The 14,239-nt window shown below is 46.3% G+C and overlaps 1 protein-coding gene across 1 annotated transcript in view; it reads right to left on the reverse strand.

The window, feature by feature from the left end:
• Positions 1–1,181: 1,181 nt before the first annotated feature.
• The window catches only part of LOC311242097 (T-complex protein 11-like protein 2), a gene marked incomplete at both ends in the record, with an annotated part of 34,928 nt that continues 21,870 nt past the window's right edge, over positions 1,182–14,239 (reverse strand). The window contains 3 exons of the mRNA XM_084331048.1: positions 1,182–1,453; positions 2,730–2,902; positions 8,203–8,384. Of these exons, the coding sequence (XP_084187174.1) occupies positions 1,182–1,453; positions 2,730–2,902; positions 8,203–8,384 (627 nt within the window). The remainder of the gene's footprint in view (positions 1,454–2,729; positions 2,903–8,202; positions 8,385–14,239) is intronic.

The raw sequence follows: 14,239 nt of genomic DNA on the forward strand, positions 1-14,239 counted from the left end.
CCGCGAAGCCCAGTCACTAAAATACTTCGGACGTTGTGAAGTGACTGTGGCACGGTAGCGGTACCAGGAAGTAAAACTCACTCCCCAGAGGCATCCAGACTGAGTGCTTAGAAGTGAATTCACCTCTTGGTACAGAGGTCTGTGATGTCGCCCACGGTGCGGACGCCTGGGGTTCGACTTCCACTCATGGCATGTTCAGAGTAGTACCGGCTACAGTGGGGCCGTGACCCGGATGCCTGAGTGGTGTGAGTTTAGGGGGGGTGAATGTAACGGATGGTACCGCGAAGCCCAGTCACTAAAATACTTCGGACGTTGTGAAGTGACTGTGGCACGGTAGCGGTATCAGGAAGTAAAACTCACTCCCCAGAGGCATCCAGACAATATGACAAACTATTCTAAAAATGATTAGAAGATATATATTATTTCATAGTTTCAGGTATGTGTCTATATGACTGTTAATAATCAATTCTTAAAACTGTGAAAATGTATATGCTTTTCTTATTGTCTTGAAGTTTTAAGACTGTTGCGGTAATGAGAATTTGAAGGACTTATTTTGGAAAATGTGTTCAAAAAGGTGTTAAATTGTAAATAAATATTTTCTAATTATTATTCACATATACTCCAGACCTGGCAGATGTATGACGATTTGATAAGAAAACGTTCTACTCAGTAAAAGTGAGACATATTGCTTGTTTTGACAATACATTTTATTACAGGAAGAGGAAGAATGAACAATTTCCCACATATTCAAGTAAACTTTCAGCAAACAATATAAATGTGTTCCTTCTGGCATTATCAGGTCCAGAAGACATTTTGGACACATTTTCTGATGCTTTTATAAACCAGTTGTGGGATGGCATTTTGAGGAAATTATATATATATATATATATAGCAAAACAGTTAGGCTACAGTACCTTAAAGGTATCAAAGGAAGCAACTAGATCAATATAGCCTATAGCTATGTTGTATAGAACATTTAAAAACGCCCAAACAAGATCATTCCACAAGTAACTAGAAACATAAAAACTTTATATGGTTGGATGCCCTCAAATTACACTACTCAACTGTATGTTATGTAATTTTATTTTATCGTATAAAATACGTAGGGATACCTATTGGTGCCCCGTGTCGAAATAAGTGTCGAGGCTTCAGAAACTGGCTGAGCGCTGACGTTTTGGTTCTCAGGTGGAGGTCACGGGGTCCTCAGTGGGGGGGGGGTCCTGAGAGGAGGCCGGCGGGGGGGCCGCCTCCTCGCTGAACATGACTCGCCGGAGGATCCCCGAGTAGAAGGGTCCGTAGACCCGCTTGTTGTAGTTGACCAGGCCGATGAAGTCGGTGGCCAGAGCGGTCAGCTCGGGCTTGATGTCACTCAGGGCGGCGGGGACCTGGGGAAGGACGGTCAGGTGGTTCTGTGCGGAGAGGAGGGCCATGAAGTACTGCTGGATGCGCTCCTCTGGGGGGAGAGACGAGACACAAGAGGTCAGGATATGCCACAACGATGTGGAACGCCCTACCCACAGCCGTAAAAGAATGTGAATAATAAATTATAAATGTATTTTATATAGCGCCTTACATTAGGCCTCTCAAAGCGCTTTACATACATGTCATTATAGCATACGGACAAACACAGTACATAGACAAACACAGTACATGGACTTTCACAATGACGACATGGTGGGGATAATACAGAGAGTGCAGTTTCCTCCCCCTCAAATGTATATATTCTTTTAGAAACTGTCTGTAAATAAACAGTACTGTATATTTGTATGTCGTGGAAACGGGGTGTGTATAGTACTTGAGTAATTGTACTTTGTTACAATACTTAAGTACTGTTTTTGGGGATTTGTACTTTACTCGAGTATTAGGTTTGTATACTTGTACTTTTACTCAATTACATTTCAGAGAAAAAAAACATACTTTTGACTCCTTACATTTAAAATGCAGACCTACAAAGTACAAATCTCGCAGGTCCATCAATTTTAATTAGTATATTTGTTTCTCCGGCCGCACTTTATTTAAAAACAGCCATTCAAATCCCCATCAATGGAAAATGGGGGCGATGGGATGGGTCAAGCGCAGAGACTTTTGAGAAATTTGCATGCGTGTGTTCCTGTGTGTGCCGCCCATCGCATGTGTGTCACTGCATGATGATTAAAGACTTTTTCAAAAGTCCACTTATTATTATTATTATTATTATGAATGATGTTATCTACAGCACCTTTAACTCATTCAGCGCCTAGAGGTCGCTGTTTACCTTGTGGTAAGAAGGCCATCGCTTTAAAGAATAGGGATAGATGGCGGTGTTTGCAGGGCTAAAAACTATATTAAATATTATAGCTATGGATCTAATAAACACGTCGATTGTCAGTGAGTTTCTTCCGGTCAACATGCAAAAAACAGATACTTTTTTAATAGATACATTTCCGTTTTATACCGTGGTGAATATGAGTATAGTTTTAGAGTGATCCTGTCGAATCCCAATAAACTCCAGCAAATGGCTCTTCAATGCATTTCCTTAGAAATCGTGCCATTTGTCGCCTGATTATCGAATCATCCTGAAATCAACACTAGATTATCGGTATTATGTTTCCTCGTGCATGCACGAAAGCGGGGGAGGAAAAGTCACCCCTCCGTGCTTTGGTCGCAGCCAACGGCACGCACACACACAGACAGACACGTTGTGATCGCTGCGAAAAGGGACAGTGTCAGGGACAGGTCGAGTGTCTTACCCACGAGAGTGCGGACGGGGTTGTCCTTTCTGGTGATGTCACAGACCAGGCCTTTCAGAGTGGCCTGCAGTGCTGGGCTCAGCGCTGGGTAGTTCCTCTCGGTAAGAGACTTGTTGAGCTCACAGCAGATCTGGGTATTGGCCCCATCTAGTGCCTCTTCTAGGTTAAAGTCCCTGCAGATTGAGAGGAGAGTTCTTGGTTTCAAGACGAGGTTGTGTGTGTGTTGGTGTGTTCCGATTGTTGAATGTGTACATTTAGCGTATGAGGAAGCATGCACATATACAACAGGGTGTGCATGAGCCTAAGTGTGTCTCAAAGCTCCTCTGTAATTTAAAAGATTAAAAAAAGAATATTCATAGAACAATCATTTGGACATTCTCAGTATTAGAATCATCATCTTAGGTCATTGGGAATCAAAAGACATCTTTTTGAGACAGTGTGAACTACACATGTAAGCCTAGAAGATACCTCTTTGTATAGTAAATATATGTATTAGAAACTAAAGTTGTAGGCCCAGCCCAGCACATGTAAACAATACGGGAAACTGTAAGCAAACAATCAAACTTGAGATGAATATTTTCATCTCAGGGCAGCTCGTTTATTCAGTTGTGAAAATCTACTATACTTTTTTCTTCTACACTCTTTAGATGTTCAGGACTTCCTTCCCTCGACAACATAGTACAGCTTTAAAAACCAGCACTGCACTCTCTTTGAATGTATATTGTAATCCGTGTCCTCAAGCACAGTTGGGTACAAGGACCTTCATCAGTTTCAGATAACCTGATGAAGCAGTTTTCCAGATCTTTTAGTTGCAGGTGAGATAGAGGGTGTGTGTGAGGTGGAGGTCTTCCGTTCTTAACCCGCCAACCAACCTGTAGCCTTCTATTCACGTGCGTAAAAATGCTACCCAAGATAACTGTTGGACAGTTAAGAACTGTGACCACAATCCGTTCTATTTCAGCATGTTAATCGTTTTAACAAATTATTCTCTCTTTATTTTTATCTTCCGTTTCATCTTGTTTATTATTTTAGCTGTGACCAGCAGCTCTATAGGGCTGGTCGGTCAGTCTGTTCACAAAATTGTCTCCACTCTCAAACAGCCACAGGTTTCACACTACGGGGGCTGACATTTGGTATGGAGGGTTGAAGTGTGTGTGTGTGTGTGTTAGGGCTGGGCGATTAATTGATTTGATCGATTAATTCGAATGAATGATTTAAATTTTTTTAAATCGGTTTAAAAGGTTAACCGACGTCATCCGGTTTCAGCATGGGTGGTCGCATTTTACCCAGCTCCCGTAACCAACGCAACCGAGCAACAACAGCAAAGTATTTTGCGCATTTTCTACTTTCCCTCCTGTGGATTATGGACCTGTACCTGAATTCACAACTCAAGCAACAACTCCAGACAGAAGTGGAGGGTAGCGAAAACGCAAATCAGCAGTCCCATTGCGACTTCTATTTGCTAACGGGCATGGAGAGAAAGCGTCCAGCTTTCGGAGCCACGGCTATCCACACAGTACTTACTGCAAATCCGGAACGCAAGAAATTACACCCGACTGGAAAGTTTAATAGGAAATCAATGTTTCTATTATATCTGCTCATGTCGGGTGACATTCACCAGAACCCTGGACCCGTAATGACACGGAACCAGAGACGACAGTTAGGTCTGCTGACCCAGGAAGCAGCAGCTAGCTTCACTAGCACAACAAGGCTACTGCTACCTACACGGACGACGGCGGCTGATGACACGATCAACGGCAACATTCCTCCTCTACCACCTCTACAAAATAACCCACGAGAGGCCACAGCGAGAAGGAATGCACCGGGGCTCACAATCGAGGCGCCCATCACGTTGCGGGACCAAAACAGCGAGGCAGCGCCCGATGGCCGGCGAGCTAGCCGGCGAGCTAACCGGGCTAACGGAGCTAACAGGGCTAACAACAATGGACACAGGACCCCATCCCCCCCTCCTAACAACAATGGACACAGGACCCCATCCCCCCCTCCCCACCTACCGCTACACGGACAACCAGACACCACAGTCAATCAACACTTTGAACTCGACGACATAAACCAAATAACGAACACAAATGGATTTCACATATTTCACCTAAACACAAACAGCCTGAGACCCAAACTGGCTGAAATCAGACATTTGTTTATAAATGGTAAGGCTAACATATTGTGTTTCACAGAAACAAAACTAGACTCATCTGTTCAGGATCCAGAGATTGAAATCGAGAACTATTCAATAGTCAGGAGGGATAGAAACCAGTATGGAGGTGACATCTGTGTGTATATTCACAAAGATACCAAATTCATCAACCGTACTGACCTTAACCATGACGAGATTGAAACTGTATGGATTGAAATCTTATTTGAAAGGGCGAAATCAGTACTAATAGGAACAATCTATAGACCGCCAGAACACAGTGGCTTCTATGACACACTCGATGGGTGTTTAGCTGGGGTGGAGGGAGTAGAAAAGATCCTTATTGGGGACTGGAACACGGACATGCTACGTAAAGCAGCAACCGTCTTCAAGGCCTTCAGTAGGTTTTGTGATCTGCACGGCCTCAGCCAGCTAATCACCGAAACCCACAAGGGTATGTGAATCAACTCAGACTACCATTGACCTCATCATGACCTCTGACAAGTCCAAGATCTCCAATAAAGGGGTTATAGCATGCAGGTTAAGTGATCATTATATGATATTCTGTACCCGCAAAAAGCTAAAGCAAAAGGCTGGCTGTCACAAAACAGTCACATCTAGAGACCTCAAAACCTACTCTAGCGAGGCCTTTAACCTTGAACTGGAGAGCCTGGACTGGTCAGATGAGCTCAATGGTACACTGGTTGAAGAAACCTGGCTTGGCTTCAAAACCAAATTTTCAACAATACTAAACAACATGGCCCCCTAAGAACCACCAGGGTAAAAAATCGCGCTGAGCCATGGATGCACACTGAAATACTGACCGCTATGAAAGCCAGAGACAAAAAATGCTCTGAGTTTCGTAAAAGTCAGTCAAAGCTTACCAAAAGCACAAGCAGTGAACTCCAAGACCACGTGACTGAACTCAAACTAGAAAGAAACAGACTAAGAAATGACGTAAACTCCATGACAAAACTGAGGAAAACAAAAATAAACCATGTGAACTTTGGAAATTACTCAATAATCAACTAGGCTGCAGTAAAAAACTTAAAACCAGGTTCTCAAACATAAACATACAGACGGACAACACGCTCATCACAGACAAGCTGGATGTAGCCAATTACTTAAACACTTTCTTCACAAACATAGCCACAACACTGGTAAACAAACTACCCTCCCACTCAGGGCAGTATGGGGTAGAACACATAGTAGCATACTATAAGAACCTAGGCGTCCACAAAGACAACTTCAAACTGGAAATGGTAACTACAGATGAGGTACTCAAAAAACTGAGCACCCTCCAACCGAACAAGGCCACTGGCCATGACAACATCCCCTCCAAATTCCTCAGAGACTCAGCAGCCGCCATCACCCCAGTCATCACACACATAATAAACCTCTCCATAAAACAGGGACACGTCCCCAAGGACTTCAAAATTGCGAGAGTAACACCCCTGCACAAAAAGGGCAGCAAATTAGACCCAGGCAACTACTGCCCTGTTTCTATCCTTACATCCATCTCGAAAGTCATGGAAAAAATAGTATACGAACAGGTCGAAAAGTACCTTGCGGAAAAAAATTGAATCTACGAATTCCAATCTGGTTTCAGAACATCCCACTCCACTGACACATGCCTTCTCTATTTGAACAACCACATCAAACAAGAGGTGGACGCGGGCAAATACTGCGGCATGGTCATGCTGGATTGACAAGCTTGATTGACAAGCTAAAAGCAATTGGTTTTGATAGTCTATCAGTGAGCTGGATACAATCCTACCTGGAGGGGAGAGAACAGATGGTGGAGGTAAACGGTACCCTATCCTCCCCCCTCACAGTGAGCTGTGGTGTTCCACAAGGAAGCATACTAGGAACGCTACCATTCCTAATTTATGCAAATGACATGTCGTCAGCTTGTGACTGCAACTTGTTCCTGTTTGCGGACGACTCAGCCCTGCTGGTCTCTGACAAGAACAAGTTACAGGTTTAAAAAGCCCTCAGCTCGGAACTAGGCAAAATCTGCATATGGCTCGCCGACAACAAACTATCATTACACATGGGCAAAACAGAGTCCATTCTCTTCGGTTCAAATAACAAACTCAGCAAGACCGATGGCTTCTCAGTTACAGTGGGTGACAATATTGTCACAAGGAAAGATGAAATTACCTACCTGGGTTCCATCCTAGAGGCTAATCTTTCCTGTGACAAAATGGCATCCAATGTAATAAAAAAAAGTCAACCAACGAACTCGATTCTTGTACCGGATCTCCTCTCTGGTAAACAAGAATACCCTGAAGACTCTGGCAGGAGCACTCATTCAAGGGTACTACGACTATGCTTGCACCTCATGGTACCAAAGCACCTCAAAGGCACTAAAAAACAAATTACAAACATCTCAAAACAAACTAGTCAGACTACTGCTTGACCGGACTCCTAGAACCCACCTTACCCCTGCCCACTTTGACAACCTAGGATGGCTTAGAGTAGACGACAGAGTACAGCAACTTGCAATGGGCCTGGTCTACAAGATACACTACACGACCAAGGTACCCATGTACATGTCAAAATACTTCCCAAAGGTCAGTGAATACCACGATCACAACACCAGAGGGAGCTCCACAAATCATGTTAAACCCAGATTCTGCTCAAACAAGGGACTAAACACGTTTCGCAATTATGCCACATCAATGTGGAACGCCCTACCCAAAGCTGTAAAGGAATGTGAATCACTACCCACCTTCAAAAACACTCTCAAAAAACACCTACGGGAGACTGCAATTCGAAACTGGCCCCTACAAATGTCCTAACCCAGTTGTACAGTAAATGACCAAGTATGGCTTTGTCAGTATTCCAATGTACAGTGTGTGTCCCCCCTACCCAACCCCCCCCCCCCCCCCCACCTCCAATGTACAGCCCCCCACCCACCCACCCAACCCACCTACCCAACCTCCTCCAATGTACAGTTTCTACGTCAAATGTATATACACTCTTTTTCTGGACACTTTTTGTATCACAAACAGTACTGTATTTGCAAATTTGGTATGTCATAAATGTATAGATGTAGCAGTACTGTCTATCTGTATGTTGTGTGTGTCATATATGTTATGATGAATTGAAAATGGGGGACCCTGATGTAAACAAGACGAAAGTCTTTCTCTGGTCTGCATCCCCTTAACAATTGTGTGTATTGAGCCGTACTGTACTGTACCCATTCTGCAATCTGTTAATAAACTTTTCAATCAATTAATCAAACCCTTTACGATAGTAAAGGGTTAACCTTCTGTAGTGTGGTAGTGAAGGGGTTAAATAAAGGTTTGAACTGACGGGCTGTGCATCCCCTCCAGCAGCGCGCTGGTCGTCCTCTTGAGGCGCGCGGCCAGGCAGGGCAGCCCCTGGATGGGGCCTCCGACGCTGCTGTACACGATCAACAGCACCTCGTTCACCACCTGCAGCAGCTGCACCCGCCTCTGGATCTCCCGCAAGCGCACCTCGTCCGTCATCAGGGTCTGCGGGGAGGGGCGGAGAAGGAGGGGGGAGGGGCGGAAAAGGGGGGGCGGAGAAGGATGGGGGGGGGGGCGGAGAAGAAGGGGGGAGGGGCGGAAAAGGGGGGGGGGGGTGGAGAAGGATGGGGAGGGGCAGAAAAGGCGGGGGCGGAGAAGGATGGGGGGGGCGGAGAAGGAGGGGGGAGGGGGGGAAAAGGGGGGGCGGAGAAGGAGGGGGGAGGCGCGGAAAAGGGGGGGGGGAGAAGGATGGGGAGGGGCGGGGAGGGGAGGTGGAAAAGGAGGCGGAGGGGCGGAAAAAACAAGTTGTTTAGAAACCAAACTCTAATCGTCATGCTAACCTTAACCGACTAGAGATGAAAATAATGTTGTTTTAACCGAATGCGGACACATTCTAGACACCACAGAGTGATAGGAATAATAATAAATTCCAACTGTATAGCCATTTTGTTTGTGGCGAGAGTGAAAGGTGTTAAAGTTAGAGGTTCTATGTAGGATTGCAAGTAACTGTCTAACTGCATATATAACTGTTTCCACTAGAGGGCGCTCTAGGCGGAGCCACTCATGCTACCACCAGGTGGCGAGTATATAAAGAGATGTCTCCTCCCCCTCTACCTCTTTCCTACCTGCCTCTCAGAGAGAGGGGAACTCTAGTACTGCTGCTTACCGTGTGAATAATAATAAACCACGCCAAAGGCTAAAGATAGAAACCATGCCTCTTGACCACATTATTGTCGCCCCATAGTCAGATTCTGTCAACAGGTTATGGGCCCAGATCACGCAGGGGTGAAATAATAAGGGTAGCAAGTTTAGCTGAAGTATAGGCTAGGTTAGCACCGGGAGTACCGCGTGGCTAGACGCTAGGCCAACAGGAGCTAAAGCTACGCCCACCATCAAAGAGCAACATGGAATCCAACACAACGATCCTGCGCGTCAAGAGGAAGCGGGGCACCGACCCCACCGACGGGCTGCTGGAGCGCAAGCGGACCTGCCCGGAGAGCAGCACGCAGAGCCCCAGGGAGGCGGCACCGGGGGAGACGGAGCCTGCTGAGCCCAACGGAGGCGAGGGTGAGAACTCCGTCTTAGAACTTGTGGCGCCCAAGGGAAGGAGCAAATGGCCCTCATTTAATGGAAGGGCAGAGGACTATGAGCTATGGGAAGAGCGCATGTTATGCTGCATGCACGGTGTGGGACTGAAGACGGCGATCTTGACGGCCCCCACGGGAGACCTGACGGCGGAAGCACAAGCCCTGGACGACAAGCGTAATGCAGACGCATACTGTGAGTTAGCGCCACTGCTCGACGACACAAGCTTGGGGCTGATATTCCGCGACACTAAAGACAAAGGCAGAGAAAGCCTGGGGGTCTTGAGAGAGCATTATATCGGGCAAGGAAGACCCTGAGTCGTGACCCTCTACATAGCAGATCATGACGCCATTGAAAAGTGCAGGAGAAGCACCAAGCGATGGGCTAATGATGGCGATGGTGATGAGAGGACTACCGGAGCTGTACAAACCGTTCACACTCCTGGTAACACACGGTTAAGCGGACATGACGCTGGGAAAGTTCAAGGCCAAGTTAAGAAACTTCGAGGCCTCTGAAGATACCCAGCCGCCGCGGAGATGGGAGAGAGGGTGCTGAAGGCCCGAGCGACGCCAACGGAGAAGACCAGGCCCACGACGGAGCTGCCGTGTTGGCGATGCGGAGAGAAAGGCCATCGGAGAGGTAACCGCACAAGGACTGTCTGGTGTGGCTTCTGCAGATCCACGAGGCACACAGACAGAGCGTGCATGAAGAAACGCGACCAGGGCGCACGACGCCGACACGCGCATGGACAAGATGGCAGCCATGGACAAGATGGCGGCAACGGTCGCCGTGAGACGAATCGAGGCGACGCCCGGAGAGTAGCGGGACAAGAGGGCTTCATCCCCAGGGCGCAGACAGCGTACGTCACCAGGCCAACGCAGCTGCAGCAGGCCCAAAGGAAGGGACTGATCGTGGACACAGGTGCGTCGTCCCACGTCATCAACGACAGGAGTCGGTTCAAGAACTTTGACAACACTTTCCACCGGGAGAGACACAGCATGGAGCTGGCAGACGGGAAGCGCACCTACGGGTTGGCGCAAGAGAGAGGAGACGCACAGGTATGCCTCACAGACAGTGAGGGGCGCCGGCGTACAGTGACGTTAAAGAACGCTCTCTACATACCATCGTTCCCACAAGGACTATTCTCTGTAATAGCTGCTACTGCAAACGGTGCCAGAGTGTTCTTCATTGAAGGTAAACATTTTCTTGTAGAGCCCAACGGTACGCGATTTAACATAGAGGTGTACCAGAGAATGTATTACCTGCAAACAGAGTGTAATGACAACGACAAGTGTAATGATGATAATGATATGTGTAACGTGACTGTCAGTCACGATATTCAGACATGGCATGAGATTATGGGTCATTGTAATTACGAGGATTTACTGAAACTGCAAGCAGTGACAGAAGGCATGCACATTGAAGGTGAAAAGCGTAGACCTGACAAAGAATGTGTAGTGTGCATAAAGGGGAAGTTTACTCAATCGAGAAAAAGAAATCCCACAGAAAAAGTAAAGGTATCACTTGCGCTAGTTAACACAGATCTTGCCGGTCCAGTAAGAAACGAGTCCATAGGAGGCTTTAGATATGTACAGTCTTTTACAGATGTGTGCACAGGGGCAGTGTTTGTTTACTTTCTCAAAGCAAAGAGTGACAGACTCGAGGCCACGGAAAAATTCCTGGCAGACATAGCCCCTTATGGTAACGTAAGATGCTTGAGGTCCGACAACGGAACCGAGTTCACAAACAGAGAGTTCCAATCACTGTTGAGGAGGAACAAGATAAGACACGAGACGTCATGTCCATATTCCCCACACCAGAACGGAGTGGCAGAGAGGGAATGGCGCACTCTTTTCGAAATGGCTAGGTGTAAGCTAGTAGACAGTAACTTACCTAAGTCTATGGCACTATGCGGTGCAAGAAGCCGCTTACACCAGAAACAGGTGCTTTAATAAGCACACAGGCACCACCCTGTATACAGCACTGACAGGAAAGAAGTGTAATCTAGCTAGAATGCACAAATTTGGATCAGTGTGTTATGCTTACCTGCAGGACAGAGGAAAGCTTGAGTCCAGATGTGAAAAAGGACTCTTTGTAGGGCACGACAAAGGAAGCCCCGCTTTCCGAGTTTATTATCCCGGTAAAGGGGGAGTGCAGAAACACAGGCTAGTCAAGTTTGTCACAAAGACAACATGTGAGAACGAGACACAGACAGAGGAGCCAGAGCTGGACTCCAGAATAAGGTGTGAAGAAACAGAGACACTTCAGCCCAGTGTACTTAGCACGGTCGTGCTGACAGACAGTCAGCCACCCCCAGAGGGCGATGACGAGGAGCACCCGAGGGTGACGTCAAGTGCCCCAAGCAGTGGGAGGTATCTCTCAAGGGAACACAAACCCCCAAAGTATCTGACAGACTATGCCCGGAGAGGAAGTGACGAGGATGACAGTACACTTACCATTGATTACTGCTACAGGGTAGTCAGTGGGGTACCTCAGACCTTTAAAGAGGCCATAGTGTCCCCTGAATCAAGTAAATGGGAGAGAGCAATGGATGAGGAGATGAGGTCCCTAGAGGACAACCACACCTTTACTCTAACCAAGTTACCAGAGGGCAGACAGACAGTGGGAGGGAAAAGGGTGTACGCAATCAAGGAGGGTATTGAAGGCCACGACAAGTACAAAGCGAGATTTGTAGCTAAAGGTTACAGTCAGAGGGAGGGGATAGACTACGGTGAAACATTCTCCTCCACAGCCAATCTGACCAGTGTAAGGGTAGTGATGCAGAAAGCAGCTGAGGACAATTTGATTTTACATCAGATGGATGTGAAGACAGCCTATCTGTACGCACCCATAGATAGGGAGATATATATGGAACAACCTGAAGGTTACGAAAAGGAAGGATAGAAGCTCTTGTGTAAGCTAGAAAAATCCATTTACAGCCTGAAACAGTCTGGGAGAAATTGGAACGAGATGCTTCATACATGTCTCCTTGAAGATCACTTCCTACAGAACCCAGTAGACCCCTGTGTTTACTCAAGGGAGTCAAAAGAGTCAGGAAAAGTGATCATCGTCATTTGGGTGGATGATTTGATCATCGCAGCAGACAACACTAGAAACCTAGAACAGGTGAAAGGTATGCTCTCCACCAGATTCAAAATGAAAGACCTTGGAAGGTTAAAGCATTTTCTAGCCATGGACTTTGAACAGTCTGCCAATTGTGTAAAAATATCCCAGAAGAGATATGTGGAAAAGATCCTGAAACGTTTTGACATGCAAGAATGTAGATCAAGGGAAACACCATGTGATCAAAAATTAGACTACCAGGAGGATGCTCAGAAACTGACAGATGTAAAAATATTGACTGCCATATTATTTTTGATGTTCTGGATTGTATTATTTTCTTTGTAAATTGTTTTTGGAGAAGTTATACAGTGTGCTATACAACCCTAAGTGGGAGTGTTAAAGTTAGAGGTTCTATGTAGGAGTAACTGTAACTGTCTAACTGCATATATAACTGTTTCCACTAGAGGGCACTCTAGGCGGAGCCACTCATGCTACCACCAGGTGGCGAGTATATAAAGAGATGTCTCCTCCCCCTCTACCTCTTTCCTACCTGCCTCTCAGAGAGAGGGGAACTCTAGTACTGCTGCTTACCATGTGAATAATAATAAACCACGCCAAAGGCTAAAGATAGAAACCATGCCTCTTGACCACATTATTATCGCCCCATAGTCAGATTCTGTCAACAAAGGCCTCTCCTCTGTCCTGATTCTCCTAGACCTATCTGCAGCCTTCGACACAGTCAACCATCAGATCCTCCTTGCGGCCCTCGCAGGAATGGGAGTGGCCGGCTCTGCGCTGACATGGCTGACATCATACCTCAATGACCGCTCCTACCAAGTGTCATGGAGAGGGACCCTGTCGGCCACCCGCCCCCTGCGGACGGGTGTCCCCCAGGGCTCGGTCCTAGGACCCCTTCTCTTCTCCCTCTACACTAAATCTCGGTCCTTGCCCCACAATGGTGGAACGAACTTCCCACCACAGTTAGGACAGCCGAAAACCGTCCAATCTTTCGCCGTCGACTAAAGACGCACTTCTTCAATCATTATCTGAAATGAAATAAAAATAAATAAAAAACTCTAACCCTAACTAACCTTACTGTCATGCACTTGTCCTAATATACTAACCTACACTGTAGCATTCACCACTTTGATGTAGATTGTTACTCAGCTGATAGAGTTGTACCCTTCCTGCTGTCTTGTTGTACAAAACTTGTAAGTTGCTTTGGATAAAAGCGTCAGCTAAATGACCACCAAATATCAATATCTGCTCGGGAGGAGCCAGAGTGACACAGTCGACATTAGATGGCTAAGCGTGAGCACAAACAAGAAATCCAAATCCAATCCAAATCCTTTTCTACCAATATGGCGCGATGCCACAAACGCAACCAGTTGGTCACGGTTGTGATTTAATGAGTGTCACCCGTTTCCCTACCAAGATGGATGGTTGTGGTAATGTGATTTATTACTCTGGATAGAAACTGTTTTCATATACATAGTAACTTGAATAGTCACACTTACTGTACATCACGTCTCTGAAGGCACAGTAGCAAAATAATCTCCCCAACATAGAAATCTGACAAAACCATGTACAGTATAACATGTTTACGTAAAGCACATGGAAGCATGTTGGATCACTCTTATGGAAAGGAATGGATTATATCTTTCTTAAATATTTGTCTGATGACCTTAAAAAGTCGTTAGTAAAAACGTTGT

Source organism: Notolepis coatsorum, assembly GCF_963971535.1.
Source record: "Notolepis coatsorum genome assembly, chromosome: 15".
Classification (NCBI taxonomy): domain Eukaryota; kingdom Metazoa; phylum Chordata; class Actinopteri; order Aulopiformes; family Paralepididae; genus Notolepis; species Notolepis coatsorum.